The sequence below is a fragment of the Abramis brama genome, assembly GCF_963993115.1.
Source record: "Abramis brama genome assembly, chromosome: 3".
NCBI lineage: Eukaryota > Metazoa > Chordata > Actinopteri > Cypriniformes > Leuciscidae > Abramis > Abramis brama.
The window spans coordinates 43202877-43219802 of record NC_139965.1 but is presented as its reverse complement, the minus strand read 5'-3'; the positions used below and the strand labels follow the sequence as shown (position 1 = coordinate 43219802).

Genomic DNA, 16926 nt, shown 5'->3' with positions numbered 1-16926 from the left:
GCTACGGAATTACCATTTTGACGCTTCAAAAAGTTAAAAAAGAAATCCATATGATTCATATCGGTTTAGTCCAAATTTTCTGAAGAGACACGATCGACTTATATGATGAACAGATTGAATTTAGGCTAAACTGAATAAGCCTAAATTCAATCTGTTCATCATATAAACTGATCGTGTCACATGATCGTGTCATATTTCATTCAGATATCTTCTTTTTTTTGTTTGTTCCGAAGATGAACTAAAGTCTTACAGGTTTGGAACAACATGCGGGTGATTAATGACGACATTTTAATTTTTGGGTGAACTATCCCTTTAAGTATCAATTTATTCTGAAATGTAACCAGCAGAGGGCAGTGTAAGACAGTGAACAGACTGAAATGTGGACTTGTGCTGATCTTAGACCAGCTCCTCTGTGTCCAAACTGAACCATAAAAGGATTGATCATAGATCACCACGAAGAAGAAAAACAAATGAACATGTGACAACAGAGGGAGACGCTACAAGAGATTAGACTAAAGGGATCTTCTGAATCTAAACGAATTTGGGTTATTTAAAAACAGTGCATTTATATAGAAACAACAAAAGAGTATGAGAGAGAGAAATGGACACAAACACTTCTTATGAAAGCTCAGCAGACAAAACTGAAAGGTTTGATGTGTAACAACCTGTGCACGACTGATTACTCTGTTATTGACCAGACCGCAGTGCTCCAGCGCATTCTCCACACGTTTCTTATCCGAGAACATTTTCATGATGCTAAAAAAAGTGAAAGAGAAAGAAAAAGAGAAGAAGTGAAAGGAATGATGAAAGGAGAAGTGGCACATTAGCAACGAAAGCCCTGAAGAACTGGAAACATAACCGTGTTTGAGTAAGACAGCTTGTGTTTACTCACTTCTTCACTGGGATTTTCCCATCCTGATTTACCTGCAGCTTCAGCTTTGTGTAACTATGAAAAAAAGGCAGAGAAAACTGGTTTTGTCATCTCTACACTGATTATTTGCACTTAATGTACTGTACTTTGTCAATAAACCTATCAGCAACTACATATTCTTACAAAAAAAACAACACCTGACACCAGCATTGCCTCCGACTGAAGCAAATACTATGACAATAAGGGCTGTGGTATTTCATTTTGGAGGGTACGAACCTGAACCCAAGTCCTGCTGAATGGATTTGGGACTGTCAAATTTTATAGAGATAGTTCACCCATAATTTTACATTTTGACATTTACACACCTTTTCCAAACCTGTATGACCTTCATTCTTCCATGATTGGGGACTGGAGTTTTAAAATTTCATTTTTGGGTGAACTAACCTTATATAACCATGCGTGACCATCAATTACAAAACCAACTCTGAGGCAAACCCAAAGTTATATGTGAAAAACTGAACTTTTGCCGGGTCCGGTCGAGCTTGGGTTGAGAGAATTAGAGGAGATATATTATGACACAATGTGATTAATGCATCACATAAGAAAGTGCAAATGTGAGAAGGAAGAAGCCACAAGTTGCAATTTTGAGAAATACAATTCAGAAAAATAAAGCTGCAAACGTGAGTCACACTTTTAGACACAAGGTTGCAGTTTAGGGATATGAAGCCACAATAATAAGATATAAAGTAGCAGAGAAAGGAAAGGAAGTAGTATTTGCAAGATTTGAAATGTGAGAAATAGCCACAATTATGAGTAACAAAGTTGCATTTGGAGATCTAAAGTCACAATTAAAGATTTAGTCGCAATTACGAGAAGCAGACACAATTAGGAGCAATAATGTTGCATTGTGAGGTCACACGAGCAGGTCACTTAACCTCACACAATTGTTTGTGTGACACACATTCATGTTTTATAGGGACTTTCCATAGACGTAATGGTTTTTACACTGTACAAACTGTATAGAAGAAGAGAAGAGTACTCACGCTTTGTATAAGAAGGTGTTGCGGGAAGAATTCTGGGACAGTATGTTTGTGGCAAGTTTAAACAGTTCGTCAGTCCACACCTGGAAACCCAATCATAACACAAAACATGTTTAAATGAACTCATGCATTTACGTAAATATGATAATCTTATAAATGAATCAAAACATCATGTGTGCCAAAGGTTTTGAAGAGAGAGGAAAAAATATATATATATAAAATGAGAGTCATCTGATATAATTCATTCAGAACGCACACTTGCAAAGGTAGAAAGTGAAAAAGAAGGACAGAGGGAGAGGGAGCGATAGCATGGACATGGTATCTAGGTGACAGGGTCCGGTCGTCGTGGTTACCTTGCAATAGCCATCCTGCACAGCTTGGAAGTTGAGGAAGGAGATGTTGACCAGGTCGTTGCCGTAGACAACGGTTAGCAGCTGTGAGTCGGAGTTCCCTTCTCCTTTGCCCAAACCCAACATATCACGTATACGTTGGTCCTACAAACACAGGCAAAGTTTACCACCCACACACACTCCTGACACATGAACCTTTCCAAACATAACCTTCATACAGACTTTTTCCAAAACAGGCACAACTGAAAATGTACCTTTGGCATCTTGGAGAATCTCCCTGTCCTGGTGTCCCTGATATGACTGATGTCCAGGATTTCCAAATCCTGTAAGATAGTGAAAAAGAGATATGCAGGAGATGATGTGTTACAAACATACAAACAAATTATAATTATTCTTGGTTCTCAACTAGGAGGCCAGGATCCACTAGGGGGCCTCAGCAAACTACCGAATAGGCCTTATAATAACTTTAAACTATTTAAAGAAAGACAAAACAAGCATTAAACAAGGTCAAAACAATTAAAAGTTCTTATTTTAATTAACCCCCTCTAGTATATATGTAGATAAATATTAGTACATATTAGTACCTAGTATATATAAATAATACACACACTTTTCAAGTTATGCCAAGCTTTAAAATTTTGTCAGGTAGAAATAGTCTTTTTTTATCCTTATATTTAATCCTTAACTAGTAAATCACAAACAACTGGGAAATTTGTGGGGCCTTTGAATGTCACTGTGTGGACAGTGGTGTCCTAGGGAGTCAAAAATGTTGAGAACCACTGCTGTAGATAATAAAAAAAGTAGTTTGCACTTTATTTGCACTTTTTCGAAAGCAAATGGGAGCAGTGCTTGCTTGTGCAAAATTCGTCACCATGTTGCTAGGGTGTTGTGGCTGGTTGCTAAGGCTATATGGTTGCTAGGTGGTCACTTACACCATGTCTATCCCAGATGCGAAAGGCACGATGTGATGTGACAAAAGACAATACGAACCCATTACAATCAGTGATGCTGTCTACACTAGATGTAAGAGTAAACTGAGGCCACGTTCTGTTTTTGACGTACTCCAAGCGGTTGCACTACTTCTGATATGAAGAACAGACAGATTTACAACGGTCGCTTTGTCGCATGCAGTGTAGCCCGCCTCAAGTTGTTGAGATCAGTGATTTCAATGAGATCATTTAACACTTTATCTCTCCTGGGAAAAATATTGATGACTCATCCTGCACTGCACTGATTTCTGTCCAATCAGATAATATTTAGAATAAGAATGCCCCTCCCCTCAATAACACCTGTCACTGACTAGGAAGTAGCAAATCATGGCTCACTGCTCACAGCTGTGACTTTTTACAGCTTAAAAAAGGAAGAGCAGTTCATTTGTCCAGTCCGTTTCAGGAAAATATGTCAGCACAGTAAAAAGAAAACTGCGCTTTTCAAGTGATTTCATGGGATCTTTAAGAGCAATCTGGAATGAAATAACACTGAACAGAGGTCCAGAGAATCCCTGACACACCACATACACATAAGCACTGACAAAGTAAAGGATACTGTCACTGATGCGGAGAAGCAGTCATAAATTTAGAGTGAACTTTAACTTCATGACAGATTCACTCAACACTTCAGGATTCACATGTCAGATAAACATCTCTCACTTAAACACTCAAAAGTTCGTGGGCTCGTAAAGAGAATAGCTGAGTAAATGAGCTGGGCCAGCGGTTGGAGGACTGTGCTTGTAAACTTCAACAATAAACAAATCAGATCTGAACTGTAAGTACTTGCTCTATAGCCGAGGGCTCCCTCCCTTTCTCTCTCGTTCTTTATCATCTTTTGCTTTCCTGTACTCTTGTCCCCCTCCCACCATGGAGAGCAACAGTGCGGATGAAGTTGCTGAGTTGAACGTTCCCCAGAGTGTGTGCGAGGGTCACGGGTTACTGGTCGAAGTCTGCTAAGGATTGGTTCCAGTCCAAACAGGCCCAGCAGGATGGACCCATACATGAACAAGCGAACAAGCAAACACAAACACAAACACACACACACCTATTGACTCATCATGTAATCCTGGCTTTCTGAACTGATACTGGGACAATTTATTTATATATTGATGATTCATTTTCAGATACTGGGACTTTTCATTCCCAAATTGTCTGAGCCAGTAATGTCACTCCATCCATACAGTACATATACAACAGAATGTTTTTGAAATATTTATTCAGAATTTATAAATAAAAACATAACATTAAACTAAATTACATTAAGTTATAAAAACCCAATTTATTTGAGATGTGAAACTGGAAAGATAGCCCTGCTTTTTTCCCTACTTCTGTGGGTGTGACTGTAAACAAGTAATGTAAGATTTCTACCTCAGAGTTCCTGCACAACAAAACAAAAACCTAAAGCTCACGTTCATTAAACACTATGACATAAACTATGAATGAAACCAATCCATATCCAAAGAGAGACACGCAGTCACGCACAGAGCTATATTTACCACAGTACAACTGTAAAGTAACCTTAATGTAACAGGTTGCATTCAACTAACCGCTACAGGCTCAGACTTGTGAAATATCTTCCTGAAATTGAGCAATGTAAGCACAAGGGTGTATGCAAGTGTGCGGCTGTTCCTAGCATACATACATTCCCCTCATTCCTGGCGAGCAAAGACTGTTGACCTAAAGTTTAATATTTAGCCCACACTGCCACTGTAGTATTATTATGTCATTTATAAAGTTCAGTGAGAGAAACACAATACATTCACCAAATGCACTTATAGACACAAAGATTCTTGTACTTGTGGCAGTGACTTCACTCCAGATCAAACATCCGTTCTCTTTATTTATTAGCCAGCATTCTCACGGACACAGAGTAATTCACCTGCTCTGTTCTGGATTACAGCATTTACCTTTCACTGACACACAGCTGACTTTGGTCTTGACTTGTTAACTTACATCAGCATGACAACAGTTGGCAGTGTGTCAATTTATATAAACCAGTCCAGAACACACCAATGATCACCATGTTTACTAGTTATCTGTCTAGGCCTACAGAATGTTCTCAAAGTTAATTTCACAGTGCACTGAAATACTCGATTCCAACTGGTCAATCGTGACATGCAACTATTCAAATCTATCTGAATAACGGCTGTTGGTCAGGGTAACACTGTATAACTGACAGCTCATCTAGGAAACATGCATTTCCTACATAGCTGTGCTCTTGTTCTCTTTTCATGGTCTCTACTAGAAAAACGATAAATTATTTTAAACTCAAACCAATATTTCCTGCCCCCATATTTAACTTGCATTCAGGTCCTGACCACCTTCTTGGTTATTGTAATATCTGACTTTACATTACTTAAATGTCTCTTTAAATACTACTTTTTTATTTTATTTTATTTTATAATAAATAAAATCGATATATACATATATTTTTATATCATATATTTTTAATTTAACTTAACTTATGGAATCATTTTATTTATTTATTTATTTATTTATTGTATTGATGCTTTGTCTTTGATTTTTATTGGCATGATTTTTACAAACAATGAAACTGAAATTAATATTGGTTAAAAGAGACGCAAATCTCAGGTCTACACAAAAATATGTGATATCCAGATGATGGTAGATGACCTACAGAAGTTGGTTTAATTTCAGTAACTTTCCAAAGTACGCACCAAAATTAGGATGGTTATGTCAACAGCAGCTGGGAAAAAATTAGCTTAGAGAGCGAGAGCGAGAGCGAGCAAGCAAGCGGGAATCTCCAGGGTACAGTCATTCATCCTATTATTACAATGCAAAACAGTACAACACAATAGCGTGCCACCACACCCTGACCCCAATTTACTGTCTTTGCATATGTGCATGTGAGATAAAGAAGGTTTTTTCATGTGAAAAGGTGATTTATATGAGGAGATGAGTGAGTGCGGGTATGCATGACAGATGTGACTTCCCCTGTACTACCTCTCCAATTATATCTTCCACAAAGCCCCAGCGGCTGTTCACTGCCCTGAACCCTTGAGTGATTAGCCTTCTAGTTGCCTCTTGTGGGGTCGGACCTTAATTACTAGCAACAATCAATCTCCTAAAACAGAAAGCCTTCAAAATGAAATACAGCTTCCCCTGCTGATTAATGAATACAAACTCATGAGCACAAGAGATGACACACACAGATGATTCTGGTGAAAGGGAAACTTCCATGTGTTTCTGTGAACATATGCTGTAACTTCCTTGTGTAGCCCAGGCAACAGTCACTTCCTGTTGTATCTGGCACTGGGGCGGGCACATGGGTGTTGAGAGTGAGCGTGCGATAGCTGTAATGATGGTAAAATCCCATGGCTTTGAGTGGCACTGTCGAAAGATAACACCCATGAGAACGACACACCTTACCATACAGACTCAGTTTTGTTTCGTCCCTCCCCCATTCTCTGTTCGTTTCACTCAAGGTTACTGATATTTGGACTGATTCCTGATGACTTGAGATTTAAAAAGAAACAATGAGCGAGAGAAAACAAAACAGACAGACAAACTATATTTTAAATCACTGTTCCCTACATTAGTCCACTATCATAGTGCAAAAAATAATAAAAAATGCACCGCTTTCTGCCAGGCCTTTTATGGGCTTTTTCCAAATCACGGAAGTGACGTCGACGTCCAGGTTAGCAGTAGCATGAGCCGTCAGGCAAGTGTTATTTAAATAAACTCCTGATGTACTTACAAACTTTCCAATGCCTCGTTTTATAAGTACAGAACCTATTTGGTCTACTGTAGAAGTTTGGTACCGTTCCGGGCATTATTAGTGGGGTAATTTACGAGATACATCCTTGGATCCATTAGCGCCTGCACTAAGCCATTCGGCTGATATCTCTAAATAAGCTCTAACTTTAATAATGTTCAACCGAGGGAAAAAAAGCTTCTGTGGGGGGGTTTGGCTCGAGGTCATGTGCAAAGGACCCTAGGTTGAAATTACTCCGAACCATCCCTTTAATCAATGATCAAAATGCTGAAGCATATCTGTTTTTTTTTCTCATCATAGGAGCAATGTTGCCCATTACAGTTTGGTACAGGTGTCAGAAACAGCTACAGCTGCTTGCAGCAGATCTTCGTGTGTGTGCAATGGACGAATTCCTGGCACTCTTTTGACTCCTTTACACATTTCACTCTTCAAAAGTTCTCGAGTAAAAATGCCATTATACGAATATATAGGCTAACGAGCCCATTTAGCACAGCATTGTTTTGGATGTTCGGTAAGTTCCGTCGCAGAATATGTTTTTAGTTTCAGCCTTAAAACAGTGTGAACACCAAGCAAACCAGGACTAAACGGGCTAAAAGAACCAAGAGAACCGAACTACAAGTGTGAACACATCCTAAATGATTTGAGTGTTCGACTAACCCTTTGATTATCAAGAAATAAGATGAACAATTTTATAGTAAATCTAAATAAAGCAACAAAACAGCACATACAATTTATGCTGAGAATTACACAAGCATGAATATGGGCTTAATCACAGGTCAATTATAGAGAACCTGAGAGTAAATGTCTGGGGAACAAAAGACAAAGAAGAGAGCGAGACAGACTAGAGGTAAAGTGGAATGAAGAAGTATTTATTATTTCCTGATTCCTTTTTTAACTGCATCTTTCTCTCACTGAAATAATATCAAAAATCAAATAATTCATATTAGACAACGGGAACTTATAATACACAAATCATTAAATGTGACTAATTTATATAATACAAAATAGTGCAGTACACTAACAAAGCTTTAGTTATGTTAGGATTGGTTGCTGTAAAGTATGCCTGTGTTCAGTCTAAATGATGAGTAATATTAAATTACTTTTTAACCACTCAATCAAAGAGAAGTGATCACTTCAAAATGTCTACATACTCACAATGCCACATTAAAGACAATAAACCAGACATTTCTTCGGGAGAAAGTCTGATTATGATCTGAGTGTGAGCTGAAACTTCATTGTAATTGTAATTGATACTGCAAGACAATGATTCAAAACACAGAAGCAATTCCATATCGGAATGGCTGACAAGAAACTAAATTAAGGAACTACAGTGGCCTAGTTCAAGTCCTGACCTGAATCCATACAAAGGTGATGTGGCAGGACCGGTTCAAGACCTACTGTGCCAATCTGTCAAAGCTTTTCTGCAAAGGAAGAACGAGCCAAGATTCCTCAAAAGAGGTTTAAAAGATTTGAATATTAACTTGCCCGTGGTGTTTAGTTGCAGTGATTGCTGCTGAGTCCTGTCAAACCAGGCATTTACTTTTTCACAAGGTTGAGAAGTTGCAATCTGATTTATGCAACTTCTGGAAATCATCAGTTCACCTGGAAATTAAGCATGATAAAATGCCCTGGATGATAAAACGAGCACTTCTGATTTGCCAAACAGATTTGCCAAAATTTGGCCGAAATCCTTGAAAGATTACTGTGACGTGTAATAATTGTTTTGACTGTGTCAGTATCTATTTTGTGCACACAATGTGGACAACAGGTAAACATGTCAGGTGTAAGGCTGATTTGAAAATATTAATTTCTCAATTTTAATCGATCTTCTTTTTGATAAGCCAATATCGATTCTTCAATCCCAAGAACGATCTTTTAGTCTGCTAGGAATGCACAGATCCGGGACTGATCCAAATCCGATATGGTGCGTACTCACGGTTGTTACGGTTAAGCTCCACAAAAGGCAAAAACGTATTATAAAGTACCATCAATGTTTTTGAGGACTATATTCCAGGTAAATTTGAAGGTAGGTGAATATTTGCATCGTTAAATTAAAGATCACGGAAACTCTTCCTCCGCTGTGGCTGTCAGTCATTGTGCCCTGAACTTTTCAATGCAGAGCGCTGCATGCTGTGATTCCATGTTGATTTGAGCCCATCACTCTGCTCACGGGACGCGCATAAAATAAATGATAGGTTAGCATTAAAAAGTTGACATCAAAACCACCGTATGTGCAATTTAAATAAATTTGATTAATTGATTATTAAATAAACGTTATTTACAGTTTTGGCTTTCGGCTAAATGAAAACTTTCATTTTGGTTTCAGTGTTTGGGTAAAAAAAATAAATTAAGGTGCAGCACAACTGTAACTGTATTATAAAGCCAGTACAGCAATCTCTTCCTGTCTAAGTGGGCGGTTCTTGGCCAGAATGAGCTGCAGATTGGACCAGGCATCCTGCCCGATAGTCAAAAGTCAGGCTTCAGGAGACTAGATTCGAGTCGGCAGAGAACTCAGCACTTTTTGCATTGAGAAAGGTGAAACAGGCAAACAGAAAATGTCACAATAGATTATGTATTTCTCCATTCCAGTGACTCTCCCTCGATCACTCGCTCACACCGCACAACATCAACACAGGATGGCTTTGTTAACCTTGTCGCCTGACTGTCGCTCCAGCTTTATCCCTACACCCCCCTCTCTCTTTCTCTCGCCTTTCTGTTTCTTCCTCTTTCTCTTTCTTCTGTGCAGATAATCAAATTGGTCTTGGTCAGGAGTTTGCTGATTCCTGTCATTCTTTTGCCACATAAGAGTGAAATCCCTCTTTTCAACTGAGCAGTACATTAAGTATATATATATATATATATATATATATATATATATATATATATATATATATATCTATATATAACACAATGACAAAACAAAACAATGAGAGAAACATATGAGCACTGAGTATTAATGATGGCTTGTACAGGCTTGATTTTCAGGCATGAGTCCAGAACCATCTATAACAGGAAAATTAGATGTCAGGAATAAAAGCCTATTTGTAGAGGAAGAAAGAAGGACAAGGATATGAACGAAAGGAAACCATTATATTATCAACCCATAAAACAAATTTCCTGTCTGTGTGTGTAAATGTGTGTCATTTCTGAGTGATTGGTTTAATTTTTACAATGCATTAACCAGTATTTGCAACAAAATATCATGTTGCCATCTCATTTTTATGTTTTCATACAATCTGCTTATGCACTACTGGTTAGTTTTAGGGGTGGACCTTCATGCTTTTTTTGAAAAATCACATTGTACAAATATACAAAATCACCACGCTGTAAAATAAGTTTTCACATGAGATCAGGTGGGTATTTGGGCACTTAAGCTATACTTATGAATGTCACTACTGTGCATTACATACCAGTGTAATTTGCTTTAAATAAAGTCATTACACTGACTTGTTCATAGTTAGTGGTTACAGTTGTGAACTTGATAGGAACTGACTCGAACTTAAAACTGCAGTCACACAAGGCGTTTGAGTGTGTGAAATCACTTCAGGCACTGTAATGAATATTGGCCACAAGATCTGATGTCACACTCCAGCGCTTCTGTTGTTGGCAAATAAAATATCCCAAATACCAAATCTAAAATATACCATCATCACCACCACAACACATGCATAACTGTAGCTTTGAAGTTTGTTTTCTTTGTATTGAGCCAAAGGGTAATTCTGTACCGCTTAGATCCTCTGTTTGTCAAACATCTTTTCACTATGCAAATTCATAGGTCAGAGTTCAACAAACTTGAACTTTGGTTGAGTAATAGACAGAACACCTAAGGGATCTGCTTGTATTTTGACTGTTCCACATTCACATGTGCGTGACTGGAAGGGAATGGAACGTAACATCTAGCGTGACCTCACCTTTAGTCAGGGCAGACATCATATTGAATATGACGACTTTGCACTTAAATTTACTGAATTTAAAATCGAGAAAACACCAAAACTACATCTTACTAAAAAAAACCTCTGGAAACATTAATAATTCAATGTGTCATCTTCCCTGACTATAGGTCCATTCACTAAAAATGACCTCGTTTTTTGGGTCAAAATAATTGTAAAATTGAATTTAGTTAAAAGGTCATTTGTTTCCAGATACCACATGGAATACTGTTCTCAACAATGAAAATCATTTATCATCAAGTCTGACTTAAAAGGATAGTTCTCCCCAAAAACGAAAATTCGGTCTACATTTTCTCACACTCACGTCATTCCAAACCTGTATGACTCTTCTATGAAGCAAAAAAAGAAGAGTATATATATATATATATATATATATATATATATATATATATATATATATATATATATATATATATATATATAAAATATAATATAATATAATATAATATATATATATATATATATATATATATATATATATATATATATATATATATATATATATATATGACATTTCTCAAAATAATAAAAACAATAATACAGGCCATACAAAGTCATCAAGGTTTGGAACGACAACATGAGGGTGAATAAATGATGACAGTATTTAAATTTTGGAGTGAACTATTTTAAATGTGAACTTTTAAGTGTCAAAGTACCTTTTGGGGCCACTGTATATTAGCAGATATAAAGTTATTCCGTTACAGAGCATATAAAAAGTCTACACACCCCTGTTAGTCTACTCAGGTATGTCACCTTCAACAAATAATAATGACCAGTAGCAGTGGCCAATAACGTAGCACTTCCTTATGAATTAACTATGAAACACTATGAGCCATAACAGGCTGGGAGCCACTGAACTTAGATGATTATAAAATGAAACACAGAGATTAGAGTTGGATCAGGCCTAACGGCTTTGAAGAGCTCTCTCTGACGGATATCTCTCCTCCATTATCTCTCCTATGCACTCTTTTTCTGTGGTTTGGTTTCATTAATGGGTTTTGTTTTTCCTAAGGTATTTTGAAAATGCGCTCTTATCTTTACTCAGTCTACAGGGTATGTTTTAATGCTGTGTCTCGGGGAAGATTGAAAGCACAACTTTTTAAAAGGATGGAACTCTCTGCCTATATCAGACTGTTGTTCATTGTCCATGACCCTCTTGAAAACAAGAAACATTGCAGCTTAAAAACCAGGTAAGAAGGTTGACTGGTCTCTTAGTCTGGACAAACTGGTTAGACTGCTCAGTTTTTCAGGTTTTATACACTTTTCAGAGTGCGGAAATAAATGTTTACAAGTGGTAAAATGATTCTATTTGGCATTTTTGCTATTTATTTTTACTATTACTATCATTTAAAAGCTTGGGATCTGTAATATATTTAAATGTTTTTGAAAGAAGTCTCTTATGCTCACCAAGGCTGCATTTATTTGATCTAAAATACAGCATAACCAATAAAATTGTGAATATTATTCCATTTAAAATAACACTTTTCTATTTTAATATATTTTAAAAATGTATTTTATTCCTGTGATAGCAAAGCTGAATTTTCAGCAGCCATTAACATCAGTGTCACATGATCCTTCAGAAATCACTCAGAAAAAAAGTTTCTTCTTATTATCAATGTTGGAAATGGTTGTACAGCTTATTTTTGTGGAAACTGATACTTTTTTTGTTTCAGGATTCTTTGATGAATAAAAACAGAGTAACAGCATTTATTCAAAGCGGACATCTTTCGTAACATTATGTAAAAATTTTCTTGTAAAAAAGTATTCATAAGTATTCATATCTTTTTTTTCTTTTTCTTTTTTTATCTTACTGACCCCAAACTTTTGAACAGTATATATACATTTTATATTTTTCCATCACAAAATATATTATCATAAAAATTGTATTAGCATAAAAATTGAGTACATTTGTAGTTTAATGGAAATATTCACATGATGATTAGTCACACATTTGCTTATGAATGTATTGCAAAATCTTACATTACATTTATTTTTTCATTATTTAAATTTAATTTTTAAATTAGTGATTTATTAATTTCCATTTTTTATTTATTTTTTGCTGATTTCCAGATTTAAATTCCAGATTTTTAATCCCACATTTTTATTCGCTGCATAAATATCGTCACGCCAGACCATTTGTTCACTACTGAAGGCAAAAGTGAGAGAGCAAGAAAGAGGAAGAGAGTGTGAATGAGTAAAAGAGGGTAAGTAAAAGAGAGAGTGTTTTTTTTGTTTTTTTTTGGAGGGCATGCTATTGGTGAGGGCACAGGGCAAGTTATGCTCCAAAACTACCCTAACAGTCTGAACGATTTCCTGTATGCTTTCCCACGCCTGCAGAAAGTGAGAGGGGGAGAGAAAGAAACCAAGAGAAGCAAAAAGAACGAGAGGAAGGGAGATACTACGGAGAGAGATATAGAGAAGGAGAGAGGAAGTGTCATGTCTCCGTTTACAATTAACGGATACACTGACGCCTTTCTGTTCCTCACTGATGACAACCAGCTGTCCATGACAGAGAATGGCAGTGCTGAAGAAACAGAAAATGAAATGCGGAGAGCAAGAGGAGAAGAGAAAGATGTATAAGGAGTGAAAACAGACACATGAGGAGAGCAAGCAAAGCCTAAATGAGTGTGGGCTAAAATGAACCAGAGGAAAGGCTAATGCAGCCTTATTCCCATCATTAGCCATTAGCTTCAGTGCAGATGGGCAACTCATCCTGCTTTACCACAAACAAATCCTGCTAGCTGAAGAAGAGTGAACGCAAGAGTGCTGTTATACCCTCCAATCACAAGCCACAATCTGCCATTAAGGACAGCAATATTAATGTACACAATCCCACATCCTTTAGAGAACCACACATTTTCTAAAATCTGATCAGATGCATGTCTGATGGAGCTTTCCGATGCTAACACTAATCTATTATTGATTCCTCATAATGGCAGTGGTTTACAAGTTTTATGTAAAGCTTCCTTGTGTTGAGAAAAGCCATTAATTCAATTTCATTTCTAAGATAACCATGTTTATTATACAATATAATCGCCTCGCTTTGTCTCTAATTCAGTTTTTTTTTTTTTATTATTATTATTATGTTAGGCGCTATGCTTTCCGAAATACAACCATAAAATGAATGGTTAAAAGCGATTTCTTGAAGGACCCAATAAAAACTAGACACTTTGTTAATTCTTTATTGATTTTAAAAAAAGCTACACTGGCTAAAAGCACAGACTGATTTCTGCTGTCTTACTGACAGCTTATACACCCATTTGGTTACACTTCATTTTAAGGTGTCACTGATACAGTGTAGTTATATATTTAAGTACTGAGTAATATTAATTAACTACATGTACTTACTTAGGGTTAGTTGCATGTAATCATGCATAATTTACGTAAAGTACATGTAACATTTGTATCAAGGACACTATAAAATAAAGTGTTACCCCATTTTGTTTATACATGGCATTATAAATGAGCTACAGCACGTATTTGGTAAGATTTTTTTTTTTGGTAGTTCAAGTAGCTTGATTACATTATATCACTTTAATGCAGTTGAAAAAGACACACACACACACACACACACACACACACAATGTGTTTGGTCAATAAGAAAGAATAGTAGTGTACTTTTATACACGCACACACACATTTTCCTCTTTCTCCTTCCTGTGACATGACTTTACTTGTAAGAGAAAGAAAAGCGACTATTCATTTGTTCCCTGCCATATTCTTAAGTGACTTAAAGGGCACCTATTATGCCACTTTTTACAAGATGTAAAATAAGTCTCGGCTGTCCCCAGAGAGTGTGTGTGAAGTTATAGCTCAAAATATCCCACAGATAATTTTTTACAGCATATTAAAATTGTCACTTTTTGGGGGTGAGCAAAAACACGCCTTTTTGTGTGTATCCCTTTAAATGCAAATGAGCTGGTGCCTCTGACCCCCTTTCAAGAAGAGGGCGGAGCTTCAAGAGCTCAGGCTCCGGTGTCAGGACAATCTCATCTCTCGGAATGAAAATATCAGAACAGAAACTGTACTAGCAGTGTTCAGTTCGAACAGGAGTCAGACAATAATGCCTACAGAGCCAGATAATATATGCTGTATGGAGATAGAAAAGGTATAGGTGTGTTTAATTACAGTTATAATTTAGCTATCATCTTGCTTTTATCCACTATTAATACAAGCCTGCTGTAGTGGATCCTGTCCGAAAGATGACCAAAAAATTATTCATTCAAGAGTTTTATGAAGTTTATTGTACTTCACACAAAAGATGAAGTGTCTGTTTTACTGTAAAAAAAAAAAAATCACCGTAAGAGCTGAATAAACACAGTATAAGTAGTGCACATTAAAGTCTTATCCATAAACTCTCTCTCTCCCTTTCATTATCATCAACATACACAGCGAATTACACAAAAACACTCGTTATGACTAACAGTAAACAAATATATACAGACCTTTTCAGGGGGTGCTTAATAATCTGGTAAAAAGACAAACGTTTTTAAGTAGATTGGGTGGGGGGGGGGGGGGGGAGTAAATGATGACTGCTATGTTCATTCTTACATCCAACAACAAAACACCTCAGTCGCTTAGAAGACATTCTTGTCTACAGCTGCTCCGGTGTCGGAACAGTGGCGGACTGTGTACAGCTCACTCAGGGCGGGTCTATGCTAAAACTGCAGTGTCTGTCAACAGTCGTGGGCGGGGCTTGTGCAAAGTGACGTCAGTTTGCCCCGAATCTGCAAACAGCTTGTTCTGAGACAGTGCTTGTGATTTATGAAAAAAAAAAAGGAAAAAAAAAAAGATTTTTTATTATTATATATATAAAAGTGGATTTTTATTATTATAGGGTGGTTGTACACACACGCTTATGTTCAAATACCATGTTAAAGTGAATTTTGCATAATAGGTCACCTTTGACGTGACGGGGGTCTGGACATGCAGCATCCCTACACATACTGTGTGAGTTTTAACTGAGAAATACAAGCACCCCAGGAAAAGAATTGACCAGGACAATGTGAAAAAGTCCTAAAAGACAACTGATTCCTGGTATTCATGTCTCTACCTGTAGAGCTGAAGGCTATGTGGGATCTAGTATCCAAGCTCCTCGATTTGCCTTGAAAATAGGCCACACATGGCATCACACACCCACAAACATGGTACACAGAATAACAGAGCATTGTGACGGACACGCATGCAAACTTGAATATTCAGTGGGCAGCACAGAGACCCTTTGGGCTCAGCCACACACAAACAACAAAACAACAGAAAAAAACCCCTCAGGAATACAGTTCTCAGAGTGCAAGGGTGTTTGCCTACATACAAAACCTGTTCTACCACAATGCGTGTGAATGTGCCTGCAAAATCAAGTTTCATTTCTTGACGAAACGATCAAGCTTGACTGCGCATGTGCTGGTGAGCCATTGAGAATGTGTGTGTGTGTGTGTGTGTGTGTGTGTGTGTGTGAGAGAGTATGAGAGAGAGAGAGAGAGAGAGAGAGAGAGAGAGAGAGAGAGAGAGAGAGAGAGAGAGAGAGAGAGAGAGAGAGAGAGAGAGAGAGAGAGAGAGAGAGAGAGAGAGAGAGAGAAAGAGAGAAAGAGAGAGCACCAACATTATCCAACTTTCCAAAAAAAAAGAGAAAAAGGAACAGAATGACATAAAACTGGATTCATGGAAGTGTGGCTGACTTTAAACAACCTTTTAGTACTTGAAAAGAAATGGAGTGTGTTGGATAATGGCATCATTAAATATAATAATAGCGACATTAAATATAAATGTGCCTGAATGTGCGAGTAAGTTACTGAAGAGATGAGATGAGGTGGCCTCTTTACTATTAACTGGAGAGGACGGGCTCCCCAGGGCCAATATTCCCTACACCAAACAAGGTTACTGTCTTTCCTCAGGCAAAGATCGGCCTAGTGTCCTAATACCGTATCGCAACACAAATGCAACTTCCTTATCGATTTAAATACACAGCTCCCCAAAAAAAGAAGATTCTCAGC

The 16926-nt window shown here is 37.2% G+C and overlaps 1 protein-coding gene across 2 annotated transcripts in view; it reads right to left on the bottom strand.

Annotated features, from left to right (window-relative positions):
- The window catches only part of plcb3 (phospholipase C, beta 3 (phosphatidylinositol-specific)), a 54801-nt gene that overhangs the window by 18956 nt on the left and 18919 nt on the right, over positions 1-16926 (bottom strand). For both annotated transcript variants that reach the window (XM_084109765.1, XM_084109766.1), the window contains exons 3-7: positions 2516-2584; positions 2265-2405; positions 1915-1994; positions 893-946; positions 666-756 (exon numbers count right to left, since the gene is read on the bottom strand). In XM_084109765.1, the coding sequence (XP_083965891.1) occupies positions 666-756; positions 893-946; positions 1915-1994; positions 2265-2405; positions 2516-2584 (435 nt within the window). The remainder of the gene's footprint in view (positions 1-665; positions 757-892; positions 947-1914; positions 1995-2264; positions 2406-2515; positions 2585-16926) is intronic.